Source organism: Phacochoerus africanus, chromosome 6 (assembly GCF_016906955.1).
Source record: "Phacochoerus africanus isolate WHEZ1 chromosome 6, ROS_Pafr_v1, whole genome shotgun sequence".
In the NCBI taxonomy this organism is placed as follows: domain Eukaryota; kingdom Metazoa; phylum Chordata; class Mammalia; order Artiodactyla; family Suidae; genus Phacochoerus; species Phacochoerus africanus.
The window spans coordinates 64492538-64518085 of NC_062549.1; the positions used below are offsets into that span (position 1 = coordinate 64492538).

Genomic DNA, 25548 nt, shown 5'->3' on the forward strand with positions numbered 1-25548 from the left:
TTAAAATAACTGAATCAAATTTATCCACTGTGAACATAATTACTTGCAAAAACTCTATAATAACCCTACAATAGAGATAAACGTAAATAGAAAATTCTCCAAAATTTAGAAGGAGACTTCACAAAGAAGATACTCAAGCTTGATCTTTAGGGATTAATGGGAGTTTCACAGACAGATCAGGGAAGGCAGGTAAGTATGGAGAAGAGGCATTCTAAAAAAGGGAACAGTATGTGCAAAGTCAGGAAACAGCATGACATCTTCAGAGAGCCAGGATAATTGGGTGTGTCTGAAGTGCAAGGGAGGGAACAGTTAGAGATGAGGTGTCAGAGCTTGACCCAGTGGGGCTTTTTTCTGCTAGTGCTATGCATGGTTCTAAGGACCTTTACGCAGTATTTTTATTTTATTTCATTAATTCCCCTTTTACGGATGGCGGAACTAAATCATAGAAAAGTAAAATAACTTGCACAAAGTCATGCTAGTGGGGTCATGATTCGAAATGTGGCAATCCAGTCTGCAGCTCAGTCCTAAAATCTAGACTCTTTCTCCTGTTCCACACTGAGCATTTAGAGCATCGACGGGTTTTCAAGCTTGCTGTTATGGTGGTGCAAACAATAGTTGAAAGGCTGCTGGTGGCAAACTTGGAAACAGCCTATTGTAAGAATAAAGACAAAGGATGATAAAGGCCTAAACTTGGAGCCAGAGTATTTAGGAGGAAAGACCACATAATGTTGTCTTGATTTGATGGAGTCAGTAAAGAATTTCTGGCTTGGGAGTTCCCGTCGTGGCGCAGTGGTTAATGAATCCGACTAGGAACCATGAGGTTGCGGGTTCAGTCCCTGCCCTTGCTCAGTGGGTTAAGGATCCGGCGTTGCCGTGAGCTGTGGTGTAGGTTGCAGATGCGGCTCGGATCCCACGTTGCTGTGGCTCTGGCGTAGGCCGGTGGCTACAGCTCCGATTAGACCCCTGGCCTGGGAATCTCCACATGCCGCGGGAGCGGCCCAAAGAAATAGCAAAAAGACAAAAAATAAATAAATAAATAAATAAATAATAAATAAATAAATAAATAAATTCTTTATTTTCTGGCTTGGAAAACTGGGTAGATGTTAGCACCATTCATTAGACTCTTTAACAGAAGCAGATTCAGTTTGGGAAAACTAGTCGTGGTGTTCATGGGGTATTCAGATCAAGCGGTCTGGCAAACAGTGGGATGGCCAGGTCAAGAGATGAGGAGGTGAAGCTTTAGGATCATCCGCCTGGGGCTTATATTGAAATCCTTCTTACTGATGCTACCAACCACGTAGAGCCTATAGAGACATAGGAGGACCACAGAGGGAACCTCTGGTGCACTGTTTCTCAAAGTTTAGTCCACCCATGGAATGCCTGGGTGCCAGTTGTTTATAGTTGGTACATGATGACAGAAAGGATTTGCTTCAGCTTGTAATGGTGACCAAGCACACTTTACTTGAGCTGACTTTAAAACAAACAAACAAAAACCTTAGCAAGACTTTTTTTTTGGGGGGGGGTCTTTTTTTAGGGCTGCACCTGTGGCATATGGAGGTTCCCAGGCTAGGAGTTGAATCGGAACTATCGCTGCTGGCCTCTGGCACAGCCACAGCACACAGCCTCAGTGGGATCCTTAACCCACTGAGCGAAGCCAGGGGTCGAACCTTTGTCCTCATGGATGCTAGTGGGGTTTATTAACCACTGAGCCATGTCGGGAACGCCTTAGCAAGACTTTTCAATGAAGGAAGCCTTGCATTGATTAACATCCCGATGCAAACTCCTTACTTTGTCCCACATCAGTACTTTTAGTATCACTGAAGTGGAGAACACCAACGTTTAAGATTTGGGCAGGGAGAAAAGTATCCAAGGAGAGTGAGAAGGAATAGTGTGCGGGTAGGATGAGAAGCAGAAGAAAAGGAAGTCAGGTTATTCTTATGGGTACATGGTTTAAAGGATCGAATGGTTAGCACAGAGAGGTCAAATAAGACTGAAGACTGAAGATGATTGGATCTGGCCATCATAGGTTTGGAAATTGACACCACGTAGGGTCATCAGCAACTTTTTTGGAGTTCTACCCTCTGTTTACTCTTCTTTCTGCTCTCATTTTTCTCCCACCAATGTGCCTCCTAAATACTTCTCAAGCCTATACGTTCATACACCAAAGCCATCTTTGACTCTAAATTTAAAATACTTTTGAACTTGTTCTTATTTTTCCTTATCTCTTATCTGAAGCTGTTAATCCCTCTCTCTGTCCTGTCATCTTCTTTTTTCTGTACTGCACTGACCTTGGTTCTCCTTCTCATACCCCACCCAACTTTCTCTGCCCCATTCCTGCTACACATACCCCATGTTCTTCGTGACACCCATATCTTTCATTATATTGTATGTGGTGTCAATTTCCAAACCTAAACCCAGTCTAGGTTTCGTGCCTGAGCTTCAGTTCAGTCTAACAGCCTACTGGACATCTTTATGGGAATGCCACAGTCTCTTCAAGTTCACTATGTCCAAGCTGGACCCAAATTCTCACCTACGTTTTTCTCTCTTCCATCCCTCTTTCTTCCCGAGTCCCATGCTCATACTACAATCTGCCCTGTGGCCAAACCACTGGCATGAGCATCGTCCTTGACTTCTTCCTTCTTATCCCATTAGTTGCTGATTTCACTGCCAAAGGACTCTTCAAATCCAAAACTCTCCTTTATTCCTGCTACCGGGATCTGGACCACCATCAAGCCTCAGCTACATGACTGAGTTATCCTCTTGACTGGTCTCCCTTTGTCAATCTTCATTTGTCTCTGAGACCCTGGCCACACTGAAGCTGGAGTCCTCTATTTAAAAACGTAAAGGTGATGACATCACCCCCCCCTTGTTGAGTTCTTTGCCTGCCACTCCAGCTTCATCTCTATCCCCTAGGTCTGTAGATTCAGGTCTCATTGATGGCTTTTCAGTTCCTCAGCATGCTCTCTCTTTCTGCACCTTCACACGTGCTCATGTGACCACTTGGAACACATTTATTTACCCTTTTTATTGGTGAGTTTGTCTTCTGTCATGAATCATGAGGAAGCATTTATAACCCTGCAAATCTGAGTTACATGGACTTCTTCTGTGGTCACCTAGCATTCTACCTTTCCTGTGGCAGAATCCTTTCTGTGGTTTCGTAATCTCTCATTTTTTGTTCATGAATCAGTGCCTTCCTCTGAATTTTATGCTCCAAGAAGGCAGGAACCACAGCTGTTGGGGACATGGTTATACTTCAAGCTCCTGGTACAGTGTCTAGTGTGAACATTCAGTCGATGTTTGTTCAATGAAACGAATGCTCTTCTGAGTGTTTGCACATCTATTATCTCAGGAGGGGTAAAGTTGAACAATTTGGAGAGGATTTTAATGAAACATGAGATAGTGGTGGATTAGAAGATTAAATTATTTGTTGAGTTGTTTTGCACTAGTAGGAGGAAGGAGAACTAAGAGTCAGAAAAGCTGGTTAGGAGAATAGAAGCATTTAATTCCACCTCGTAGAACAAAAAGGAAGAGTATTTTTTAACTTTTGTATTATTTAAATTTCATTTTTCTTATAAGTTCAGTTCTGTAAGGTGAGTATGTATGTTTTAATATATTAAAAGTGTCAGATTGTCCATCTTTTAGAGCTTTTTTTCTTCACCTGGAAAAACCTTAGATAACATTTTAAAATCTTCTCGTATACTGTGGATTATTGAATTTTTTTTTCTTTGAGGGGAAGTTTTTAAATGTGGATAATCAGTTTCATTATAGCTTTTGTATTCTAAACAAATGTAGATCAAATGTATTTTTAAAGATTTGAGTTTTTGAAAATGGTATAAAGCAGTAAACACTAAGAAATCAAGGAAGAGGCCATCAATAGGAGGAAATCTTGGCTAAAAAAAACTTAGCTGTGGTAGACTACTTTGAGGATAAAATTATCCCTAGACTGTCTGGAAGTCAAAGCATAAAACATAATGGGATAAGACACATCATTGCTTGTCTTTAGCTTCTTCTCAAAAGTGAACTTTTAAAAACTGGAGAGCTCACCATTCAAGATAGACTTTACACTCCAGTTCTTGAAGTCCAGGGCAAATTAGGTGTTAGCTGTTCCACTTGCAAAGCGAATGCTCCATTTTGAAACAGTTAAAGAGATGGGCAGGTGTTCTGTATCAGGTGGTAGCTATTCATGTTCTGCAGAATATTTAAAGAAAAAAAAAGAGGTCAAGACTTCCAAACACATCTTTCAACCTAATGAATTCCTTAAAAAAATTCACTTGGAACTCCTCATTCTCTATAAAACACCGAAGAAGAGATGCTTGGTTTTGAACATCTTAAATAGAATATGCCACCAACATCTACTTAGGCGTGGAAACAGTCTAACATGGATTTAGCGCATGCTTAACATTGACCAGGCAGCCTTGCACTTTAATAGTTCTGTGAGATAAGCTAGCCAAAAATGCACCTCGAATAACTGCATAAACTGATCATTTGGTGGAGTTGTTTCAAATTTTCTGGCAGAATTAATTGATAGGCTTGTAAGGCATCATGATGGTTTCTGGATAGGAGCTCACATGTCCAGTTTATATGAGGATGCTCACCTTCTTGTTTTATGCCAGAGGACATGCAAAAGGCTCATTGAAAAGTGAGAGTAATCAATTCTATTTTAAGGTTAAACAGAAAGTAGAGGGCTGTTTCGTGTGATTTAGAAATGGAACTGATGGAGTTCCCTTTGTGGCTAAGTGGTTAACGAATCCGACTAGGAACCATGAGGTTGTGGCTTCGATCCCTGGCCTTGCTCAGTAGGTTAAGGATCTGGCATTGCCATGAGCTGTGGTGTAGGTTGCAGATGTGGCTCGGATCCCGCGTTGCTGTGGCTCTGGCGTAGGCTAGCGGCTACAGCTCTGATTGGACCCCTAGCCTGGGAACCTCCATGTGCCGCAGGAGTGGCCCAAGAAATGGCAGAAAGACAAAACAAAGGAATTGACTCTGTCAAAGTTCATTCCTATCCACCCTAACTCATAAGGCTTTGAAGAAGCACATAAACTTGAAAGTAATACTGAGGCCACACAGTCTGACACATACAAGGCCTTGTTGGTAGAGTCAAGGCTGGTAGTATGTTAATAAAGGGTCCCAGGTCTTCAGTTGCTCTTTATAGTTTTCTGCTTGTTGAAAAGTAACATAAACATCTTTGTGCAAATAATTCTTCCTCATATGAGACTGAGAGATTCCAATCCATATCTTGTAGAATGATCTGGCAAAGAGGTTCGGGGGAGAGCCAGTTTGGGGAGGTGGAGATTGTCTGATGGGTGAACTGGATGGACTAAGAAAAAAAGAAAAAGGTATCTACGGGGTGAGAGTAGATGGTTTGGAAACAGGGTAAGAGTCCCCCACGCTCCACAACCACTGCCCAGTGGCTCTTCCTCTGAGCTGGTTGGGGGTTGCTTTTTATTTTGCGGTTTCCAGACCTTTATTTCCATGGTTTCTCTGGGCTTCCCAGATGAGTAATTTTAACACACTGCTTGGTTTGGGATGTGTGGTTCAAAGAGGCTAAGACACTAACGAAGAGCCTGTGACAACTGCCGTGCAGAGTAGTCTGGCCTCACCCATCCATCAGCTCTCCTCATCTTGCCTCTCCCTGCTGTCACATAAAATGGGGGGAGAAATGGAGAATTTTAAATTTGCGAAAAAAAACTCTGTCTCATTCAGTTCTCCCTGGCTCAAAGGTTTTCCATTTCATTTCTTTCTGAGAACCAGAAGCCTTTCTGTAGGTGGGAGAGCTACAGGGCAATTGCATGGACCTCTCAGCACAGCCAGGAGCCATTTTGTGGGGTGAGAGAGAAGCAGTGTGGACATGGGAGGTGGAGTGCATTGATCCATCGCACAAAACCACAAAGAATACCCTAGCAACTTAGTACAACCTCTTGGCTCCCACCTTCTGTTATGTTTTTATTATTTTGAATCATACAGTCTTAACAAACAAGGCTATAATCAAATACCTCTTAAATTATTTATCCAGGCAAGTAAAAGATCATGTGGAATTGAGCAGAATGAAATGTGCTTTACTCTTCCAACTTCCCTATGGATTACAAGGTTAATCTTGGCACCATGAGGATAGAACCAAAGGATGATGGTTCTTCTTGTATTTCCACAGAGTACAGTACAATCCACAGCCCATCGACACCCATTAAAGATTCAGATTCTGATCGATTGCGTCGAGCTTCGGATGGGAAGTCACGTGGACGGGGCCGAAGAAACAATAATCCTTCTCCTCCCCCAGATTCTGATCTTGAGGTATGTCATTGCCAATGTCCTAGTAAATAACCAGGTGTCTTAGTAGCTAAGTGGTGATTCCAGACACCTGCTATGATCAAGGCATCCAAATGTCTTTGTTACTGCTTTTTTTCCTACACTAATTATAAGTAAACCAGTTTTTTTTTTCCCTGTTAAAGATAAAGCAGTTATTTATTTCTGTTTTCCCTTCCATTTTAACTATGTAATAAAACAGTTTTTTCTCTTGAATGGAACATAATTAATTGTGCAATTCTGCTTTGGCAAAATCCTCTGTACCCCCTGTGTCATTGCCATTTAGTACAACACATAAATTAAGTGTTGTACTAAAAATGCTTAATAAAACAAAGTTGACAATTAAAGACACATTATGTATATTGAAAAAGGAAAATCCAGAATATTCTAAACAGAAGTGGTTACCATCTTATGAGGCATGTTTTGGCCGAGTTCAAAAGTAGGAAGAGTTAAATAAAACTTTAAAGGATGGTAGATTTCAGCCTTGAACCTACTGCAGTTGTTTCTTTTTATTGCCAAAGTGAAATCCGATGGTGGAAACCATGGTTGTTTTGGCTGAAAAGATGACACATTTCCAGCAGAACTTATGTGTATGAATATGTACTGGTGTGAGTGGGACTGGGAAGAAGAAAAGCAGGCTTGGGAGATCTTTTGTGGTATCTCAAAGACCTTTATGAGATGAATTCCCTCAAGTTCAATTCCAAATACCCCACGGGTGTGTTAACAGCACATGGATTGTGTCCCCTTAAGTTGTTAACTATCTGAAATCTGAAGAAAATTGAGCAGGACCCATGTACCATCCAAGTAGTAACATTGCAATAGATAATGTAAAGTGAACAGAAGATATAAAGTTAGTTTTTATGTGCAATTTTTAAATACTTGATAAGAATAAAACAATAGTTAACATTTCTTGATAAGCAGAGATCAGAGATAAGAAAAAGATAAACTGGATGATTTTTAATTGATTACCCTTCTAAACAGACCTGTTTTAACTGATTTTTCATTTCTTTAGAACCAAGACTGAGAAACTACTATGGAAGTAGAAAGGGCATACAGTCTTACTCCTATATCAGTGTTGCTGATAAATTGATCCTTTTGTACCTCTCTGAGGTTATATCTGAGAAAGGTTGGGAGATTCTTATTGGAACAGTTGTATTAAAAAAAAAAAGTAAATTCAGACTTTTCATTTGTCTCCCATTTCAAGACTACCTTTTCATGGTGCAGTGAATAACAAACAGGTGTCACAGCTGAGGGAAAGTCACCCTGACCTGGTTCTTCCTTTGCAGAGGGTGTTCATCTGGGACTTAGATGAGACAATCATCGTTTTCCATTCCTTGCTGACTGGGTCCTATGCCAACAGATATGGGAGGGTGAGTACCATGAGGCATCCGTTCTTAATTTCTTTAGAGTGAATATGCCTAGAATTGAATTGTTTATCTAGGTGGGAATGTGCTTGAGCTTTAAATAATAAATTTCAAATACAAAAAGGAAAATAACTTGATTTATTGGGCAGGTCAAATGTATATGTAAGGCCAAAACCTATAAATGAATAGAAGGAGGGGGTTTTTTTTAGGTTCTTAAAAATGACATAAACTTTATACATTTAAATTCATTCTTATTTCAGACCCCAATGAATAGAGGTGATTGGATGCTGTTCAAGGATGAAATACGAAAATAGATATAGGTGACATAGAAAGGTCTTCTGAGTAGTATTTTCTAATTTGCCACACCTTTTTTTTCTCTTTATTCCCAACATATTCAATGGAGCAAATATTTCACTTGATATTGTCTTTAGTGATTAGTAGTGTTAGTGTTTTATTTTCAAAGCACCTGTTAGGAATGTCTTTAGAAGTCTCTTTGCTGTGGAGCTAAATTTACATGAATGGTTTGTAAAATGGGGCCGCGGAGTGACGGAGGACCAATACGTCCAATTTTGAATCATTACAATATGTACTTTGGTGGTGTAAGTAAAGAATAATGTTATAAATCACGAGTGTCATTTCAATTTCAATGTTCTGCATTTGGGTTCCCCCAAATCTAGAAATTCTCTTTGATTGTGTGGTGGTTCTATAAACCTTTCCATGTGAAAAACTTATTATTCAAAGTACCTCTAGGTGATTTCTGAAATTATCCTGTGAATATGATATTTCTCATTTTTTTTTAATCTTTAAAGAAATAATGTGACAAGTCTTAGATCCTTGAAGCTATTGGTTTGGAGCCTTAGGAACTGTATTCCCGTGTTTTGGTGGCTCCAGATGTTTGTCACAATGATGTGTTAAAATTTATGCATAAAATATGCACGCTTTCATTGTGGATTTTATGCAAGTATTCATTCTTTCAGTAAATATTTATTTCGATAAATACCTATTAAGTTGCTGATAAGTAGGTATCTGGAGTTGACAGCAGAGAAATGATCAATTAGCTTTACAGTGTAGCCTGCCTTCTCGTAACCCTAAAGATATACCTAATCCAAAAAATAAAAATAAAAAACGACTGGAAAAATGCCCATTTGTAAGAGTTAGAATATTCCACCATTTGAATTTCTATCAGAAATAAGATATCTGTAAAACAAAGTATACCCCCTTTTATTGTGTTAAGCAAATTTTCTATGAGAGGACGGTTAACAAAAGCACAGATTATAAAAAAAAAAAATCATTCAAAATAAGTGTCCACTTTGTGGCTAGCATGTAATAAGGATTCAGTGAATATTAGCTATGTTATTTTTCAGTATTCTTTCTTTTGTCAATACTATTACTATCTCTATTTCTACAAAAAACTACTTCTTTAAAAGCCAGAAATAGTAAAGTATGACAATGTGTAGGAAGCATCTTGAAGATCATCTCAACTGAGCCCTTTCAATGTCCTTATAATTGACTCCTAAGGAAGAGAGCTGATTCCTGGAACTCACACAAAAGTGTTGAAAAGAGCATTCGCTTGGAAAACCAACATTTGAAAACCAACATTTGAAAACCGTCTCAAGTCTTTAAAAGCTTTGTCACTAGAGGCCAAATTGATGTCAAGAAAGCTGTCTTGATCAGTGAGTTGTTAGCTGTTGAAAGGGGTCAGCTTAGAGTGAGGTGGTGAACATCCCAAGACCTCCTGACCTCCTGTCAATCTCTGGCCATAAATGATTGGTTTACCCATGGAATTCACACCTAACCTAGAAACCACTAGCAGCTTAGAATTTATCATTTGGAGTCTTAACAGGATCTAAACAAAACATTACAAATATGAATTTTATTTTTACGAGTGTCAACAGCCAGTATTTTGAAACTTCAACCAATAGTATTTTGTTTGTTTAGTTTTCTCATATTAGGGCATGTGATAAAAATTTGATCTTCCATAATTTCCCAAAGCCAAATATATATATTCTTTAAAATATAGATGATTCGAGATGTTTCCATGTAAGCTTACCCTTTGTTCATAAGATGATGAGGATTAGGGAGAGAGTAACCTCAGAAAGTCTGCCTGGGCAAGGTCTTCCAGAGCATGACCCTTTGAGCCCGAGGTTGGAATGACCTGAAGAGTCCCATCAAGAATGTGATGAGCAAGAGAAAGAGGTTGGTGTTGCCGAGCTCAGCGATGGAGATGCAGAGTCAAGAGAGATGTGGGCTGGGATGAATGCAGGTACAAATTACCTCCCAGCCAGAGTCAACAGCATGGATCTCATTGCACCTGCTATAGGAAATCATTGGAAGGGCAAGGGCAATAACATGACATGACGAGATCTAATTTAAATTTTTAGATTACTCTGGCTATGTGGAGAATTAATGGTAGGGAGAAGTGGGGAGAGGAACCGAGAGGAGGTTTCAGAAGTTTCAGGTTTCAGGAGTGATCTGATGCCCTACCAGTAGAGATGGAGAAAACTGGATTATAGATTCTGCTGCAGATAGAGAATTAGGATTTAATTGGATTACGCTGGTGGACAATAAGTAATAGGTGTGAAAAGATCATTCCCAGGGTTTTGTCCTGAGCAACTGGGAAAATAGTCGTATATTTGTTGAGATGGGGAAGAACTAATTTGGAGGGAAAATGGAAAGTTCAGGTGTTGAACGAGTTTGAGATGCATGTTAGACATCCACTTGAACCTGGCAAGGAGACTCTTGGAAGGAAGGGGAGCCGGGGTCACAGGGGAGTGGTGGGGCCAGGAGACATCAGATGTAGAGTCCCCAGAGCACAGCTTGGAACCAGATGCTCCTCAGACACTCAGTGTCTTGATTTCATCCTTCTATGTGCCCGGCACTCTGGGTCAGCCTGTCCTCTCATTGCCAGGACACACCCCTTCCTGACTTCTGAGGACATGTTGCTGATGTTAAGTTGTAGCCTGAGGCGTGCCAGAAAGCTTGCTCTGTGTTCTCTTTATCAGAGAACTTTAGAGTCTAGCAAAATTACCCTCAAATCTGATCATTGTGTTTTATAAAAATGTGTCATTTAACAAGGATTCTTCCCAACAATAATATAATAACCAAGCTGATCAGAACTTGTATCCCTCTTGTTCCCTGGGGCCACAGGAGAGAAGTCTTAAAGCAATTCTGGGCCTGTTGCCTTTCTTGGAGCCCAGAAAGGGTGCTGTTTCTGGGCCTTGTCCTGGGAGCAAGTGGCTGAGCCTTACTCTACAGGCATATAAAGCAGTGAATACCTGACAATGGAGAGCTGTTTGGTCTCTATGGGAACCAGATACTTGAGAAGTAGCTTAGTCACAGTAGCTTAGGCTACTCATTGCGTAGGCCATTCAGTAAGGGGATACAGGATCTGGCTGATATCCTGCAAAATTAGGGCATGTTACAGCAATATTGCCCCAAAAAAGGTTGAGAATGTCCCACCTTCCCAGGTGCGGGAAGCAGGCCTGCCGTGTATTATAAGGAAGTGTGGTTTATAACAAAGGTGATGGGAACAAAAGGAAGGTGCTACATACAGTTCAGATTTTAGGACATAAAAGAAACAGCGTATTAGCAGGAAAATGAAGTCCACGGGTGTGACTGTAAAATAGGTTGCTGTTAGTACTATCTGTTCTAGCTTCTTTTGTTTAAAGCATCTTTTAAAATTGCTTTCAATGGAGTTCCTATGGCGGCTCAGTGGTTAACGCGAATCCAACTAGGAACCATGAAGTTGAGGGTTCGATCCCTGGCCTTGCTCAGTGGGTTAAGGATCCGGCATTGCCATGAGCTGTGGTGTAGGTTGCAAACAAGGCTCAGATCCCACGTTGCTGTGGCTCTGGCGTAGGCTGGCAGCTACAGCTCCGATTCGACCCCTAGCCTGGGAACTTCCGTATGCCGTGGGAGTGGCCCAAGAAAAATGGCAAAAAGACAAAATAAATAAATAAATTAAATTAAATTAAATTGCTTTCAACCTAAATCCAAATTCCCCAGTATTTTTATCTTTTTTGTCTTTTTTGCCTTTTCTAGGGCCCCTCCCACGGCATATGGAGGTTTCCAGGCTCGGAGTCCAATCGGAGCTGTAGCCGCCAGCCTACGCCAGAGCCACAGCAATGCGGGATCCGAGCCGCATCTGTGACCTATACCACAGCTCAAGGCAGTGCCGGCTCCTTAACCCACTGAGCAAGGCCAGGGATTGAACCTGCAATCTCATGGTTCCTAGTCGGATTCGTTAACCACTGAGCCATGATGGGAACTCCCCAAATTCCCCATTCTTACTGAAGAAAACTAGTCTTGATTTTTTTCATTGAATGGTGGCTTTCAAATAGTATAATAATCTAGTTGTTAATAAAAGTACAGGCAGAGTTCCCATCGTGGCACAGTGGTTAACGAATCCGACTAGGAACCATGAAGTATCGGGTTCAGACCCTGGCCTTGCTCAGTGGGTTAAGGAGCCAGCGTTGCCATGAGCTGTGGTGTAGGTCGCAGACGTGGCTCAGATCCCGCGTTGCTATGGCTCTGGTGTAGGCCGGCGGCTACAGCTCTGATTAGACCCCAGCATGGGAACCTCCATATGCTATGGGAATGGCCCTAGGAGGGGCAAAAAGACAAAAAAAAAAAGAAAGTACAGGCCCCCAGATGTATATTTCCAATTAAGTCTTGTGCTGATGTTCCAAGCATGATTCCCTTCCTGTGGGAGGACTTTACAAGATACCCAGTGTCTTGGTTGTTTCAATTCTTTGTTTTATATTGTTGCCTAACACCTGTGTCTCATGGATTTGGACTAGAATAGGTCTTAAAAGTATTGAGCCTCGCTCCTCATTTTACACAAAAACTTAAATATGAACACAAGACAGCATAAAGCTTAGCATTGTTCATTGTGTACTCTACTTATTAAGACTTTCCTGTGTGCCCAGTGATCATTTAACTCAGCACTAAGTGCCCTGAAACTACTATTGTCAAGTCCATTTACAGACAAGGAAACTGAGGCTTAGAGGAGGGTAGATGCTGAATGTGAAAAACACTTAGCACCATGTCTGGCATACAAAACCTATTAGTTATATTTTGATTGAGTTCCACCTCAACTGTCAAAAACAGAAACCGAACCAAAACAAACCCTGAGTCTGGCATGGGGGCTAGTGAGTAATATATGATACTGTTTTTAAATTTAAGAAGTACTGGTATGGAAGTTCATATTATGGCTCAGCGGGTTAAGAACCTGACTAGTATCCATGAGGATGCGGGTTCGATCTCTGGCCTTGCTCACTGGGTTAAGAATCCAGTGTTGCTGGGAGCTGTGGCATAGGTCACAGATGTGGGTCAGATTCCGCGTTGCTGTGGCTGTGGCATAGGCCAGCAGCTGAAGCTCTGATTTGACCCCTAGCCTGGTAATTTCCATATGCCAAGGATATGGCCCTAAACAAGAAGAAAAAAAAAGAAAGATGAAAAAAAAAAGGGAGTAGCAATATGTCATCTGCCTTATGGTGTGATAGAAAGAGCATCAGATTTGAATTTGATAGACCTAGACTTAGAGCCAAGCTCTGATTTTGTTTGTTAATCTTGGGCAAATTGTTTATCCATTCTGAGCCTCAGTTTCCATATCCTTAAATCTGGCTGCTTGTAATTGCTTTAAGAATCCAGTTGTGTCAGTGATATCTCAATAAAGCCAGAAGGGGAAAAAGCGCTCTAAGTTATGTCATGAACTTGAAGGGCCCGGCAGTGTGTCTTATTAATAACGATAACCCAATAATAAAAACTGCTGGCTGCTCTTGGATGTGCTGTCAAAGCCTTTGTTCTCTAATGCACCAGGCTTCTAGGAGGGTCCCCACTGTCAGAGTGCGTTTGGATCACCTAAACCTCCCTAGTGAGTGCATTGCTCTGATCATTCAGCACATTGATAGAAGAAAAATTTGATAGCAGTTTGTGTAACCCATTTCTTCAGAACACTCCGGGTCCCCAGTAAACATGGCTGTTCTTACCCTGTTTTAGGGCGCCACACTAAACTCCAAAATCTTTGGGGGATGATCATCTTCCGTGGTGGCCGATACAGAAGCTGAATTCTTAGCACGGCACCAAAAGCAACCAGACATCTGATGTCCTCCCTGCAGAGGATCTGGTTCTTTGAACAGAATGATCTCTTTTTTGGAGCCTCCAAACCAGGGTTGGCAAACTTTTTTGGTAAAGGATCAGATAATAGTAAGCATGTCAGGCTCTGGGGGCCATATGCCTGTCATAAGTCCTCAACTCTGCCCTGGTAGTGCCAAAACAGCCACAGACAATATGTAAGAAAATACGTGTCAGTGAAACCTTACTTAGAGTGCCCAAGTTTGAAGTCCATGTAATTTTCATATGTCATGAAACAGGATCCTTCCTTTGGACTTTAAACATCTAGCCCAGGGGTCCTATCTCATAGGCCAAATATAGTCTGTGGCCTGTTTTTGTAGGGCTAAGAATATCCTCTGAGGAGTTCCCATTGTGGCTCAGTGGGCTAAGGACCCAACGTTGTCTCCTTGAAGATGTGGGCTTGATCCCCGACCTCACTAAGTGGGCGAAGGATCCAGTGTTGCTGCAAGCTGCAGTGTAGGTCACAGATGCAGCTCAGATCTGTCATTACTGTGGCTGTGGCATAAGCTGGCAGCTGCAGCTCCAATTCATCCCCTACCCTAGCCGGGTGACTTCCGTATACACAGGTGCAGCCATTAAAAAAAAAAAAAAGAAAAGAATATCCTTTGAATTTTCAAATGGTTATTAAAAAAATGAAGGAGAATGTATCTCAGACACTGTATATGGCCTACAAAGTCTAAAATATTTTTTGTCCCTCCCTTTAGAGACAAAGTTGGCCTGCCATTGCGGTAGATCACACTCTAAACTTTGCATTGATTAATTTATCACCAGGACACCAGGACAATTCAGTGACAGGCACACTGTGGTCAGCTAGACTATAAACTCAAGGCAGGCATTGTGTGTCTGCACCTGATGCCCCAATGAAGTACAAGCCTACAGGTGAATTTGTCAGGGTAGGTGAAACGGCTGTAACAAATGGGCCCCAAATCTCATGCCTCACGCAATAGCCGTGTTATCTCTTTCCTGTTGAATGGTCTGGAGTGGATCTTCAGGTTGCTTGGTTTAGGCAGGGTTTGACAATGCAAGTAATGGTTGTCCCATCTTCCCCTGTAGCTTCTGAGGCTTTGGGGATCCTTGTCATCAGCTTTCTAGCTCACAGGGAGAAAAAGCAAGGGGGGAGCATGAATGGCAGGCTTTGTGGGCTGGGCTTAGAAGGCTGCACACGTCTGCTTCCTTGGCCCAGTGCAAAGGAGACTGGGAGATGTCCCCTCACTGTGTGCTCAGGAAGAGACAGATATTGGGTTTGGGTGGATGGGTGACAGCGGCAGCCACGCTTCTCAACTAAGGCATATTTGACAACTGCATAAAACCCACATGTTGAGTACAGAACATGTATTGAAATGTAAGAAAAACACTGCACCTTTGTTTATCCTTTAGTTGACACACTGCCCCTGCGCATTTATTAAATAATCCCATTAATTCCTTCTTGTTTGCTAATGAGGAAGCTGTGTCTCTGAAAAATTAAATACGTGGCCCAAGGAAGCATATCCATTAACCGACAACATCAGGAATATAATCTAGTCTTTCCTGATGGGAACATCGCCCTCAAAAGGGGATGCCAGGAGGGTTGAGGGCCAGGATTTTGCGCCTGGGGCATAGGGACACTATGAACAGTGTGTAAACAGTAGAGGAACATGATGGACGAGTACCATTTGGGAGATTGATCTGATAGCAGAGAAGATGACTGTGGTCCCCCCTGGTAGGAAGTCATAAAGGCCTGAGAGAATGGCTGTAACACTAGGAAGGAGAGGGAGATAGGAGAGTGGTTACAAATGAAATCTAGATAGGTTTTTTGATTGGGTTTGGCTGTGTAGACTTTTCACTGGCGCTGCGTGGGCCCCTATGTGCGGAGGCCAACTTGGCCGGGTCCAATCTGGCTTTATATTCCTCTCCTCTTTGTACCACTTCTTGGCAGCTGCCCCATGTTTGGGATTCACTGGGTTTTCTCCACAATCACAATTAATCTTTGGAATGGTGAGGTTCATTCTCTTATTCTCTGCTTGGGTATTATTTTCATGATGTTGAAAGCGAGTCTCTTGAGTAAGGAGAAAATGAGAGCCGTCGAGTGTCACATATCTAATCAGTAAAAATAACCTGATTAGCCCCCACCACAAGTGTGGATTTTTTCTTTTTGAAATCATTCAGCCAGGAATTCAGCTGGGGCTTATTTTTCATGTGTATACATTCTCTCCCGGTAATCCAGATTATTTTTCAATTGGCATCAGAACTACACCCAACTCCTAAACCTCGGTACTTCACACCAGCTGTTCAGATAGAACCTTATAAAATTGCAAAAAGTTAATATTCCATTGATGGTATTGATAACGCTAGACAGTTGGAAAGAAAACAATGGAATCTTTGGGTCTTGTGGGTTGTACCTATTGTTTACATAATGCTTTTAGTAATTTAAAAAAAATAGTATTTTAGCATATGTATTTTTTTTCTTCTCTCCAGCAAGGGAGTTAATTTTCTCATCTTATCTTTAATCCTTCCCTTGTAAGCAACCCCAGCATGGGGCCTGGAAAATCAGCCACTCCTGGAGTCAGAGCGCCCATTCCTGTTTTTCAGTCTCTTTTTCTCCAAAACAAAAGATCCAGAAGGTGGGAGAATTTATTTTAAATGGCATTCAGGCTGTGTTTGTGGCTGTAATATTAGCATTCTAAATAAAAAGTTGCTTAAGGGGTCCAAAGGGGACAATTTTTTCTTTTCCTTTGGTTGAGACTGCTGGCCAAGATGTGCGGTTGCTTTGAGCATTCTTTACAAGGTTTTCACATGGACCAGCAAGTCCTTAACACCTGCTCATGTCCTGAGCATCACCCCTCACCGAGCCCCTTCAGCCCCAGTAAATGCTTGCTGGTGGCGGCTTAGCTGCCCACATAAGATCAGTGTAGACTGAATTTTTAGGAACTTTCCCTTGTAGTCCACAGTTTCAAAATGTAAGCACCCGTATTGCAGGGAAGTAGTTCTGAAGTCGCTGAACCATCTTCTGGCAACTTTCTGGCCTGAGATAAATTCTTTAAGTAACATTTTTTCCAGACATAATAGTCTACTTTTTGATCCAGTAGCGTCACAATTAATTGCCAAGGGTCTTTGATGTCATAGGTATAATAGGGTGCATGTTCACAAAGGTGAGATGCAGAAGACATGTGTTATGTATTTAAAACATCCCTGGAAATTGTAATAGATAAAAATTTAATAGAAAAATTAATTTTTATGTTTACTTTCATAAAATAAACCCCAGCATGACTGGTAAGTTTGTGGAACCCAGTTACTAACTCGGAATGCTGTGGTTACCTGCAATTAGAACAGTGACTTCGGTATTAAAATACTTCTCCTTTTTTTTCTTTCTTGTTTTTAATTAAAAAATACTTTATTGTTAAAAAATGTTAACCTGTCATTTGAGCCCTCCGTGAGTCAGAATCTTTTTGCTCACAGAGTGTCTTGCCGTGATATTGATGGCTGCTGACTGCTCAGGGTTGAAATATTTCTTAAAGGTCTCAACTTAAAGAATTTAAATTGGACAAATTTATATTGGCTTATACATTTGCTTGGTTTATTTCACTGTCAAATTTTCTACCTTTTGATTTAGAAAAATAAGACGGTGAAAGAAAAGGAATAAAAGGGCAAAATGTGCAAGGGAAGGAAATAGGAACAGAGCTATAGTAATAATAGGAATGTTTTTCTTTAAAATACTGTTATATCTAAGCAATAAAGAGAAACTTGCTAACATTTGGCACTATTTTTAGTTGTTTTTACAGTAAAATGTAAATGACATAGTTATTCTTTTTGGACTACACAAGATCTAATATGATACTTAGCATTGGAATGCTGAAAACTAAAAATCTTAGGGTATATCTTTTAAAATAATTGCATAAAAGGAAGAGATATTTAAATAGTTAGCTTTAAGGTTTCTAGAGAAAAGACAAAGTGTTGTTTTTTTATACTCAGAAAAATATTCTGGTTCCTACTCTAAAAACCCAAGAAGAGATAAATAGGTTTTCCTTAAACTATCTATTTTGATGCTCAAAGGACCAAGGACACTCTGAGCTAAAAATAGAATTTTGACAAAGTAAATGAAAATAAGTTAAGAAGAGCATTTTCAGCCACACCTGCAGCATGCAGAAGTTCCACACCAGGGATCAAATCCACACTGCAGCTGTGACCCAAGCCACAGCACTGACAACACCAGGTGCTTAACTCCCTGGGCCACCAGGGAACTCCCAAGAAAAGCGTTTTTGAATCCGTCTTAGTTTAGGGGGTGGTAGATGCAGGGAGTGGTCTTGCTTGCCATTAAAAATAGATTAAATTGCCGTTGAAGCCACAAAATGAGAACCAGGGATGGGTGCATGCCACTTTTCAAAAACAGTTTCTGTAGTGCTTACTTAAAAGATAGTTAAGATCAAATATTCTGTACAAATGCTGGAATTAGCAATGCAGATATAACTATGACATTTCCAGATGTAACTATGATATTTCTCAACATAAACGACCAACACAATAATCTGAGCAGCATGAACGTCAATTTAGTCACTGGAATAAAGCAAAAGTCACATAAGAAAGTACCCACACCTCTCTTTACTTGGATTTTATAGCATTCCCTGTGGTGTCCTTATTGGGTAAAATCCCATGCTAATGCCATATGGTCTCCATGTTAGGACTAACCAGAATTCAAGATGCCCTCAAAACAATTTATCGTAATAGAAGTAGTGGATGGTACCCAGTACCTAAGCCATCTGGCCAGTGGGAGTTGAGTTGCAGGTAATGATCACTGAAAACATCCATGAAATAATTCAGACAATTGTGTCACCAAATGGCAGTGGCAGTGTTCCTGAGTTGCACACGCAGAACCACCCATGTTATATGGCCTTATGGTACACAAGACACACCCCTAGCTCTCCACCCCTCTCCTGCCTCAGTCACCATTTGTTTCCTGGTCTGACACTAATGAGTTATTCAGAATGCCAGTCCTTTATAATTTCTGGACTATGTACGTAGTAGTGTAATAGGTGCCTAGTCATCATTCCAGCTATCAGGGAGCTCATAAACTAATAAAGGAAGCAGGTGGTAAAAAAATGAATGAATTTTCAATAGTAGTCCGTCACTGAGGCAAAACCGAACTGAACTAATGCCACCCTAAATCCACGGAGTGAAACCACAGAATCTCCAAAGGAAGACCAATATTAAGAAGGAAACAAGTCTTCTGCGTCATTCATGATCAACATTCTCTGGGAGCTACAATCACTTAACAAGTAAGAAATAGCCAATAATAGAATGTCAAATAACGCTAGCATCATGGACCAAGAAAAAAGTTCAGGATCCACAGGAATTGCACACCAAAAACATCAATGCCAGAGACCCTAAGTGAGATGCTTCCAGCCTTACTCTTAAATTACACTGGGAATTCTCCTTTGCTGCATCTCAGCACTGCCGTGTGACACTGCTGCTCCTAAAAATATAAGACGTAGGTCAGTCCTGTGGCTACAGTTATAAATGCAGGGGTTTTCCCTGGTTTTTTGGAAAAGACTATCCCATATGATAAAACTTAGTAGAGTGAATACGGGCAAAGTGGTATCCAGCCTACATCTTTGTGTATGTTATAATTCTCACTGATGCCTGAGTACAGATTACCAAGCAAGTCCTAGCATTTTCTTTTCAGTAAAGGGCTGTGGAACTTTGCAAGGCTTTTGCAATTTTGACTTCAAAAGAATTTTTTGCCATTTTGAAAAGCATGGTTTGAGTGTGCTTTAAATTTTCAAAATAAATATTTTCAATCTATAGTTTTACCACCAAAAGAACCAATCTTGTCTCAGTGAATATTTTTTGCATATTTAAAAAATTTTATTTAAGAAACTGCTAAACATCTACAAAAGTAAATGAAATAGTGCCGTGAAATCCAGTGTAACTTCTCCCAGCTTTAAATAGTTATTATCAAGTCCTAGTTAATCATCTGCATCTGTGTTCTTAACACATCCTTCCCTGCCCTGTTCTGTCTTCAGGTGATTTTTCTTTTTCTTTTTTTTTTCTTTTTTAGGGCTGCATCCAGGGCATATGGAAGTTCCCAGGCGAGGGGATAAATCAGAGCTACAGCTGCCAGCCTATACCACAGCCACAGCAACGTGGGATCTGAGCTAGTCTGTGATCTACTCCATAGCTCACAGCAACGTTGGATCCTTAACCCACTGACGGAGGCCAGGGATTTGAACCCATTTCCTCCTAGTCGGATTCATTTCCACTAAGCTGCAACAGGATCTCCCTTGGGTGATTCTTCAAAGCAAGTCCCAGAGATCATATTAGTCCATTTGTATATATCGAGTATGTATTTAAGACTCCTTTAAAGGAATTTTTTAGAATAAAAATAGTAGATGGTGCTTAGAACTTTAGCCAGGTAGCAAAATTAATAATTATTTCTTAGTGTCATTAAATGTCTGCTCAACAGTTACATTTAATTTTTATTTTATATTAAAGTATAGTTTATTTACAATATTGTGGTAGTTTCAGGTATATAGCAAAGTGATTCATTATACATATACATATATCCTCTCTGTTTATTTTTGTTATTTTAAACTGTAAAAGACATAAAAGATCAACTCTGCCTTCTTAGCAGTTTTTAAGTGTACAGTTCAATGGTATTAAAAACATCCTCATTATTGTGCAACAATCTTCAGAGCTCTTTGAATCTTGCAAAACTGAAAGTCTATACTCATTAAGTAACTCCTCATTTTCCCCTCCCCTCAGCACCTAGCAACCATCATTCAGCTTTCTGTCTCTATTTGACTACACTGTTATTTTTATTTTTATTGAGTGATAGTTGATTCTACAATATTGTGTTAGTTTCAGGCATACAACAAAATGATTCCATTATAGATAGATAAAATTCTTTTTTTTAGATTCCTTTCTATTATAGGTAATTACGAGATATTGAGTATAGTTCCCTGTGCTATATAGTAAATCTTTTTGTTTATTTTATATGTAGTGGTGTGTATCTGTTGATCTCAAACTCCCAGTTTACCCCCCCCCCTCCGCCTTCCCCTTTGGTAACTTCCCCTTCTCCCCTTTTGTTAAGTTTTCTATGTCTCTAAATCTGTTTCTGGTTTGTAAATAAGTTGGTTAGTACTATTTTTTCAATTCCACATAAGGAATATCATATATTATCTGTCTTTCTCTTTCTGACTTCACTTAGTATGATAATCTGATTTTGACTCTCCTGAATACCTCATATAAGTAATTTCATACAGTAATTGTCTTTTCATGAGTGACTTACTTCACTGAACATAATGTCTTCAAGGTTCATTCATGTTGTATGTGTATGTCAGAATTTCCTTCCTTTTTGAGGGTTGAATAATACTCTGTTGTATGGGTATGACATTACATTGGTATGACATATTTTGTCTATTTATCTGTCAGTGGGCACTTGAGTTGCTTCTACCTTTTAGCAACTGCGAATAAGACTTATATGAACATGGATGTACAAATGTCTCTTTGAGACCCTGCTTTCAATTATTTTGGGTACCAGAAGTAGACTGGCTGGATCACATAGGAATCTTATACCTGATTTTTGGAGGAACTGCCATACTGCTTTGCACTAACTGTTTTGCCATACTGCATCTGTACCAACAATGCACAAGGGTTCCAGTTTCTCTTTATCCTCATCAACACTTGTTATTTTCTAGGGTTTGTTGTTGTTTTTTTAATAGCGGTCATCTTAATGGGTGTAAGGTTGTATCTTATAATTTTGATTTGCATGTCCCTAATGATTAGTGATGTTGAGCATCTTTTCATGTGTTTATTGACCATTTGTATATCTTCTTTTTTTTGTCTTTTCTAGGGCCACACCCACGGCATATGGAGGTTCCCAGGCTAGGAGTCTAATTGGAACTGTAGCTGCCAGCCTACGCCAGAGCCACAGCAACACCAGATCCTTAACCCACTGAGCAAGGCCAGGGATCAAACCCTCAACCTCATGGTTCCTAGTCGGATTCATTAACCACTGTGCCACAACAGGAACTCCTTGTATATGTTTTTTAGAGAATATCTATTCAAGTTCTCTGCCCATTTTTTAAATTGGGTTGTTTAGTTTTTTTGCTGTTGAGCTGTAGGTTTTCTTTGTATATCTTGGATATTAACATCCTATCAGCTATGAGTTTAAATATATTCTCCTGTTCCATAGGTTGCCTTTCATTCTACCAGCTGGATCCTTTGATGGATAGAAGTTTTTATTTTATTTTATTTTATTTTATTTTTTTATTTTTTTGGTCTTTTTAGCTATTTCTTGGGCCGCTTCTGCGGCATATAGAGGTTCCCAGGCTAGGGGTCAAATCGGAGCTGTAGCCACCAGCCTACGCCAGGGCCACAGCAACGCGGGATCTGCGACCTACGCCACAGTTCAGGGCAACGCCGGATTGTTAACCCACTGAGCAAGGGCAGGGACCGAACCCGCAACCTCATGGTTCCTAGTCGGATTCGTTAACCACTGCTCCACGACGGGAACTCCAATAGATATTTTTGGTCTTTTTTGGCCTTTTCTAGGGCTGTACCCGTGGCATATGGAGGTTTGCAGGCTAGGGGTTCAATCAGAACTGCAGCCACCGGCCTACACCAGAGCCACAGCAACATGGGATCTGAGCCGCATCTGCGACCTACACCACAGCTCATGGCAATGCCAGATCCTTAACCCACTGAGTAAGGCCAGGGATCGAACCCACGAACTCATGGTTCCTAGTTGGATTTGTTAACCACTGAGCCACGACAGGAACTCCAGAAGTTTTTATTTATTTATTTATTTATTTTTGTCTTTTTGCCATTTCTTGGGCTGTTCCCATGGCATATGGAGGTTCCCAGGCTAGGGGTCCAATCAGAGCTGTAGCCGCCGGCCTATGCCAGAGCCACAGCAACGGGGGATCTGAGCCACATCTGCAACCTACAAATAGCTCACGGCAACACCGGATCGTTAATCCCCTGAGCAAGGCCAGGGATCGAAGTCGCAACTTCATGGTTCCTAGTCAGATTTGTTAACCACTGCGCCTCGACGGGAACTCCAGAAGTTTTTAGATGTAGTAGTTTTTATCTGTTTTTTCCTTTTGTTGACTGTGTATGTGGTGTCATAGCCAAGAAATCCTTGCCAGATTCGGTGTCATGAAGCTTTTCCTCTAAGAGTTTTATAGTTCTGCTCTTAAATTTAGGTCTTTGATCCATTTTGAGTTTATTTTTATATATGGGATAAGGCGAAGATCCAACTTTATTCTTTTGTATGTTGATATCCAGTTTTCCCAGCATCATTTGTTGAAAAGACTGTATTTTCCTCATTGAATACTATTGGCTCTTGACCTTTATTGATAGTCATTTGATTATATACATAAAAATGTATTTCTGCTCTCTCTGTTGTATTCCATTGGTCCTTACGTTATACCAGATTAAAAAAAAAAAAAAAACCTCAAAATGCATCAAAAGCCTGACTTTGACAGTCTTTATATATACTCCCAACTTTGAAGTGACCAAAACAAACAAACCTTCAAACCTGAATCTAATTAAGCTTCAGGATCTAGCTACTAATTCTTAGGAAATACAGGGAACAAAATAATACATGACAAAGGGACACATTGGAGATGCAGTCAAGAAAACCTGGACTCTCAGGAACTCTACAAGGCAGATGATGTGGTTATTTCAACAGAAATATTCAAGGTTAAAAAAATATATATTGAGAAGGTATATGACATTATACCATCCTGTATTGACTACTGTGGGTTTGTAAAAAGTTTTTAAGTCAGAAAGTGTGAGAACCCAGCTTTGTTTTTTTTTTAGATTATTTTGGCTATTTGGTGTCCCTTTTGATTCCATGTGAATTTTAGGATGGATTTTTCTGGTTTTCCAAAAAAAACCCAAAAAACAAAAAACAACCAAAAAAAACACCATTGAAAATTTGATAGGGATTGCATTACGTCTATAAATCACTTTGGGTAGTATTGGCATCTTAATATTAAGTCTTTCATCCATAAACATGGGATGTCTTTCTGTTTATTTGTGTTTTTGATTTCTTTCATCAACATTTTGTAGTTGTCAGTATTCAAGTACTTGGTTATCTTTATGTCTAAGATTTTATTCCTTTTGATGCTGTTGTAGATGAAATTTTCTTAATTTCCTTTCAACGTTGTTCATTACTAATGTATAGAAAAGCAGTTGATTTTGTATCCTGTAGCTGTGCTTAATTCATTTATTAATTCTAACAGTTTTTAGAAACTCTTTGGAGTTTTCTACGTATAAGATCATGCCATCTGTGAGCAAAGAATTTTGCTTTTTCTTCTCTTATTTGGATGCCTTTTGTTTCTTTTTCTTTCTTGCAAAATTGCTCTGACTAGGACTTCCAGTTCTGTGTCAGACAGAAATGGCAAATGTATTCTTGTCATATTCTTGGTCACAGAGGAAAAGCCACTGAGTGTGATGTTGCCTGTGGGTTTTTCATATATGACCTTAATTGTATTAAAAGTTTCCCTCTATCTTCTGTCCCTAGATTATAAAGTATAAAATGTTTGTTTATAAAACCATCATTTGATAAATTTTTTTGTGGTTTATTGTATGTCTCCTACATGTCTTTTAATCTGTACATTCTCAATCTATTTTTTTTTTAACCTTGAGTATTTCTGTTGAAATAACCACATCATCTGCCTTGTAGAGTTCCTGAGAGTCCAGGTTTTCTTGATGGCATCTCCAGTGTGTTCCTTTGTCATGTATTATTTTGTTCCCTGTATTTCCTAAGAATTAGTAGCTAGATCCTAAAGCTTAATTAGATTTAGGTTTGATGGTTTGTTTGTTTGTTTACTTTGGTCACTTCACAGGTGGGGTATATCCTTCCAATAAGAGATGCATAATGTCTGTTCTCGTTTTTAAATGTCAGCATTCTGGTTGGACAGTCCCCTTTAACAATCCATTGTAAAGTGTTCTTCCTGTAAATTCTTTCTTCTTGGCAAAAAATTAATTGATTAATAAGGAAAAAACACAAGATATTGGGGAGATTTTTAAACCACAAGTTCATTAGCTCAGCAGAAGCAAGTATACATGGATTCATGTCAGAATAAAAGGATTGACAGTGCTTTTTTAAGATAACTAGCCCATAGCCACTTTTGGTGAGGCAGAGATTTGAGATAGACCTAAACCATTTTCTGAATTTGAAGATTTTCCTAAATATCCCTTCTTCCTGAGTGTTTCTCCAGTATTAGTGCAGATCTTTGATTAAGGCTTCCTGGTCACCTCTAGTAGACAGATAGGGAGTCTCAGTGACTCATGCAGGTGCCATATTCCTTTATTAGTTTTTCAACAGTATAATGAATTTCAGTTTTACCAGTCATTGTTTTGAGTCATATGACTAATATGATTAACATATGGGTATGCCTGATCCTTGACTCTAACTTTAAAGGTACATCCAACTCTGCTCCTTGAGGCTTGAGCCTAGCCTTAGGCATTTTCTTTACAGGTAGTTTCCTTGTAAATCTCAGTGAAATAAAAGTCATTGAAAAAAAAAAAGTGTAACAACCAAGAATTATATATATATATATAGAATAATATTTAGCAGAAGTTTATATACAATGTATATACATTGTAATCTTGACTTGGAAGTAATCAACTATTTGCCTTAGGGAAAGAAGTAAATGGCAAAAGTTAGAATTCCAGTCTAGACCCTTTGACTGCAAAGTGTGTGGAATGAACACCATCAGAGTGTGCATCCCCGTGTCCTTCTACCCTGTGTGCCTTCAGGTTG

The 25548-nt window shown here is 39.9% G+C and overlaps 1 protein-coding gene across 6 annotated transcripts in view; it reads left to right on the forward strand.

Moving 5' to 3' along the window:
• The window catches only part of EYA1 (EYA transcriptional coactivator and phosphatase 1), a 174190-nt gene that overhangs the window by 90705 nt on the left and 57937 nt on the right, over nucleotides 1-25548 (forward strand). For all 6 annotated transcript variants that reach the window (XM_047783769.1, XM_047783772.1, XM_047783770.1 and 3 more), the window contains 2 exons: nucleotides 6149-6288; nucleotides 7587-7670. In XM_047783769.1, the coding sequence (XP_047639725.1) occupies nucleotides 6149-6288; nucleotides 7587-7670 (224 nt within the window). The remainder of the gene's footprint in view (nucleotides 1-6148; nucleotides 6289-7586; nucleotides 7671-25548) is intronic.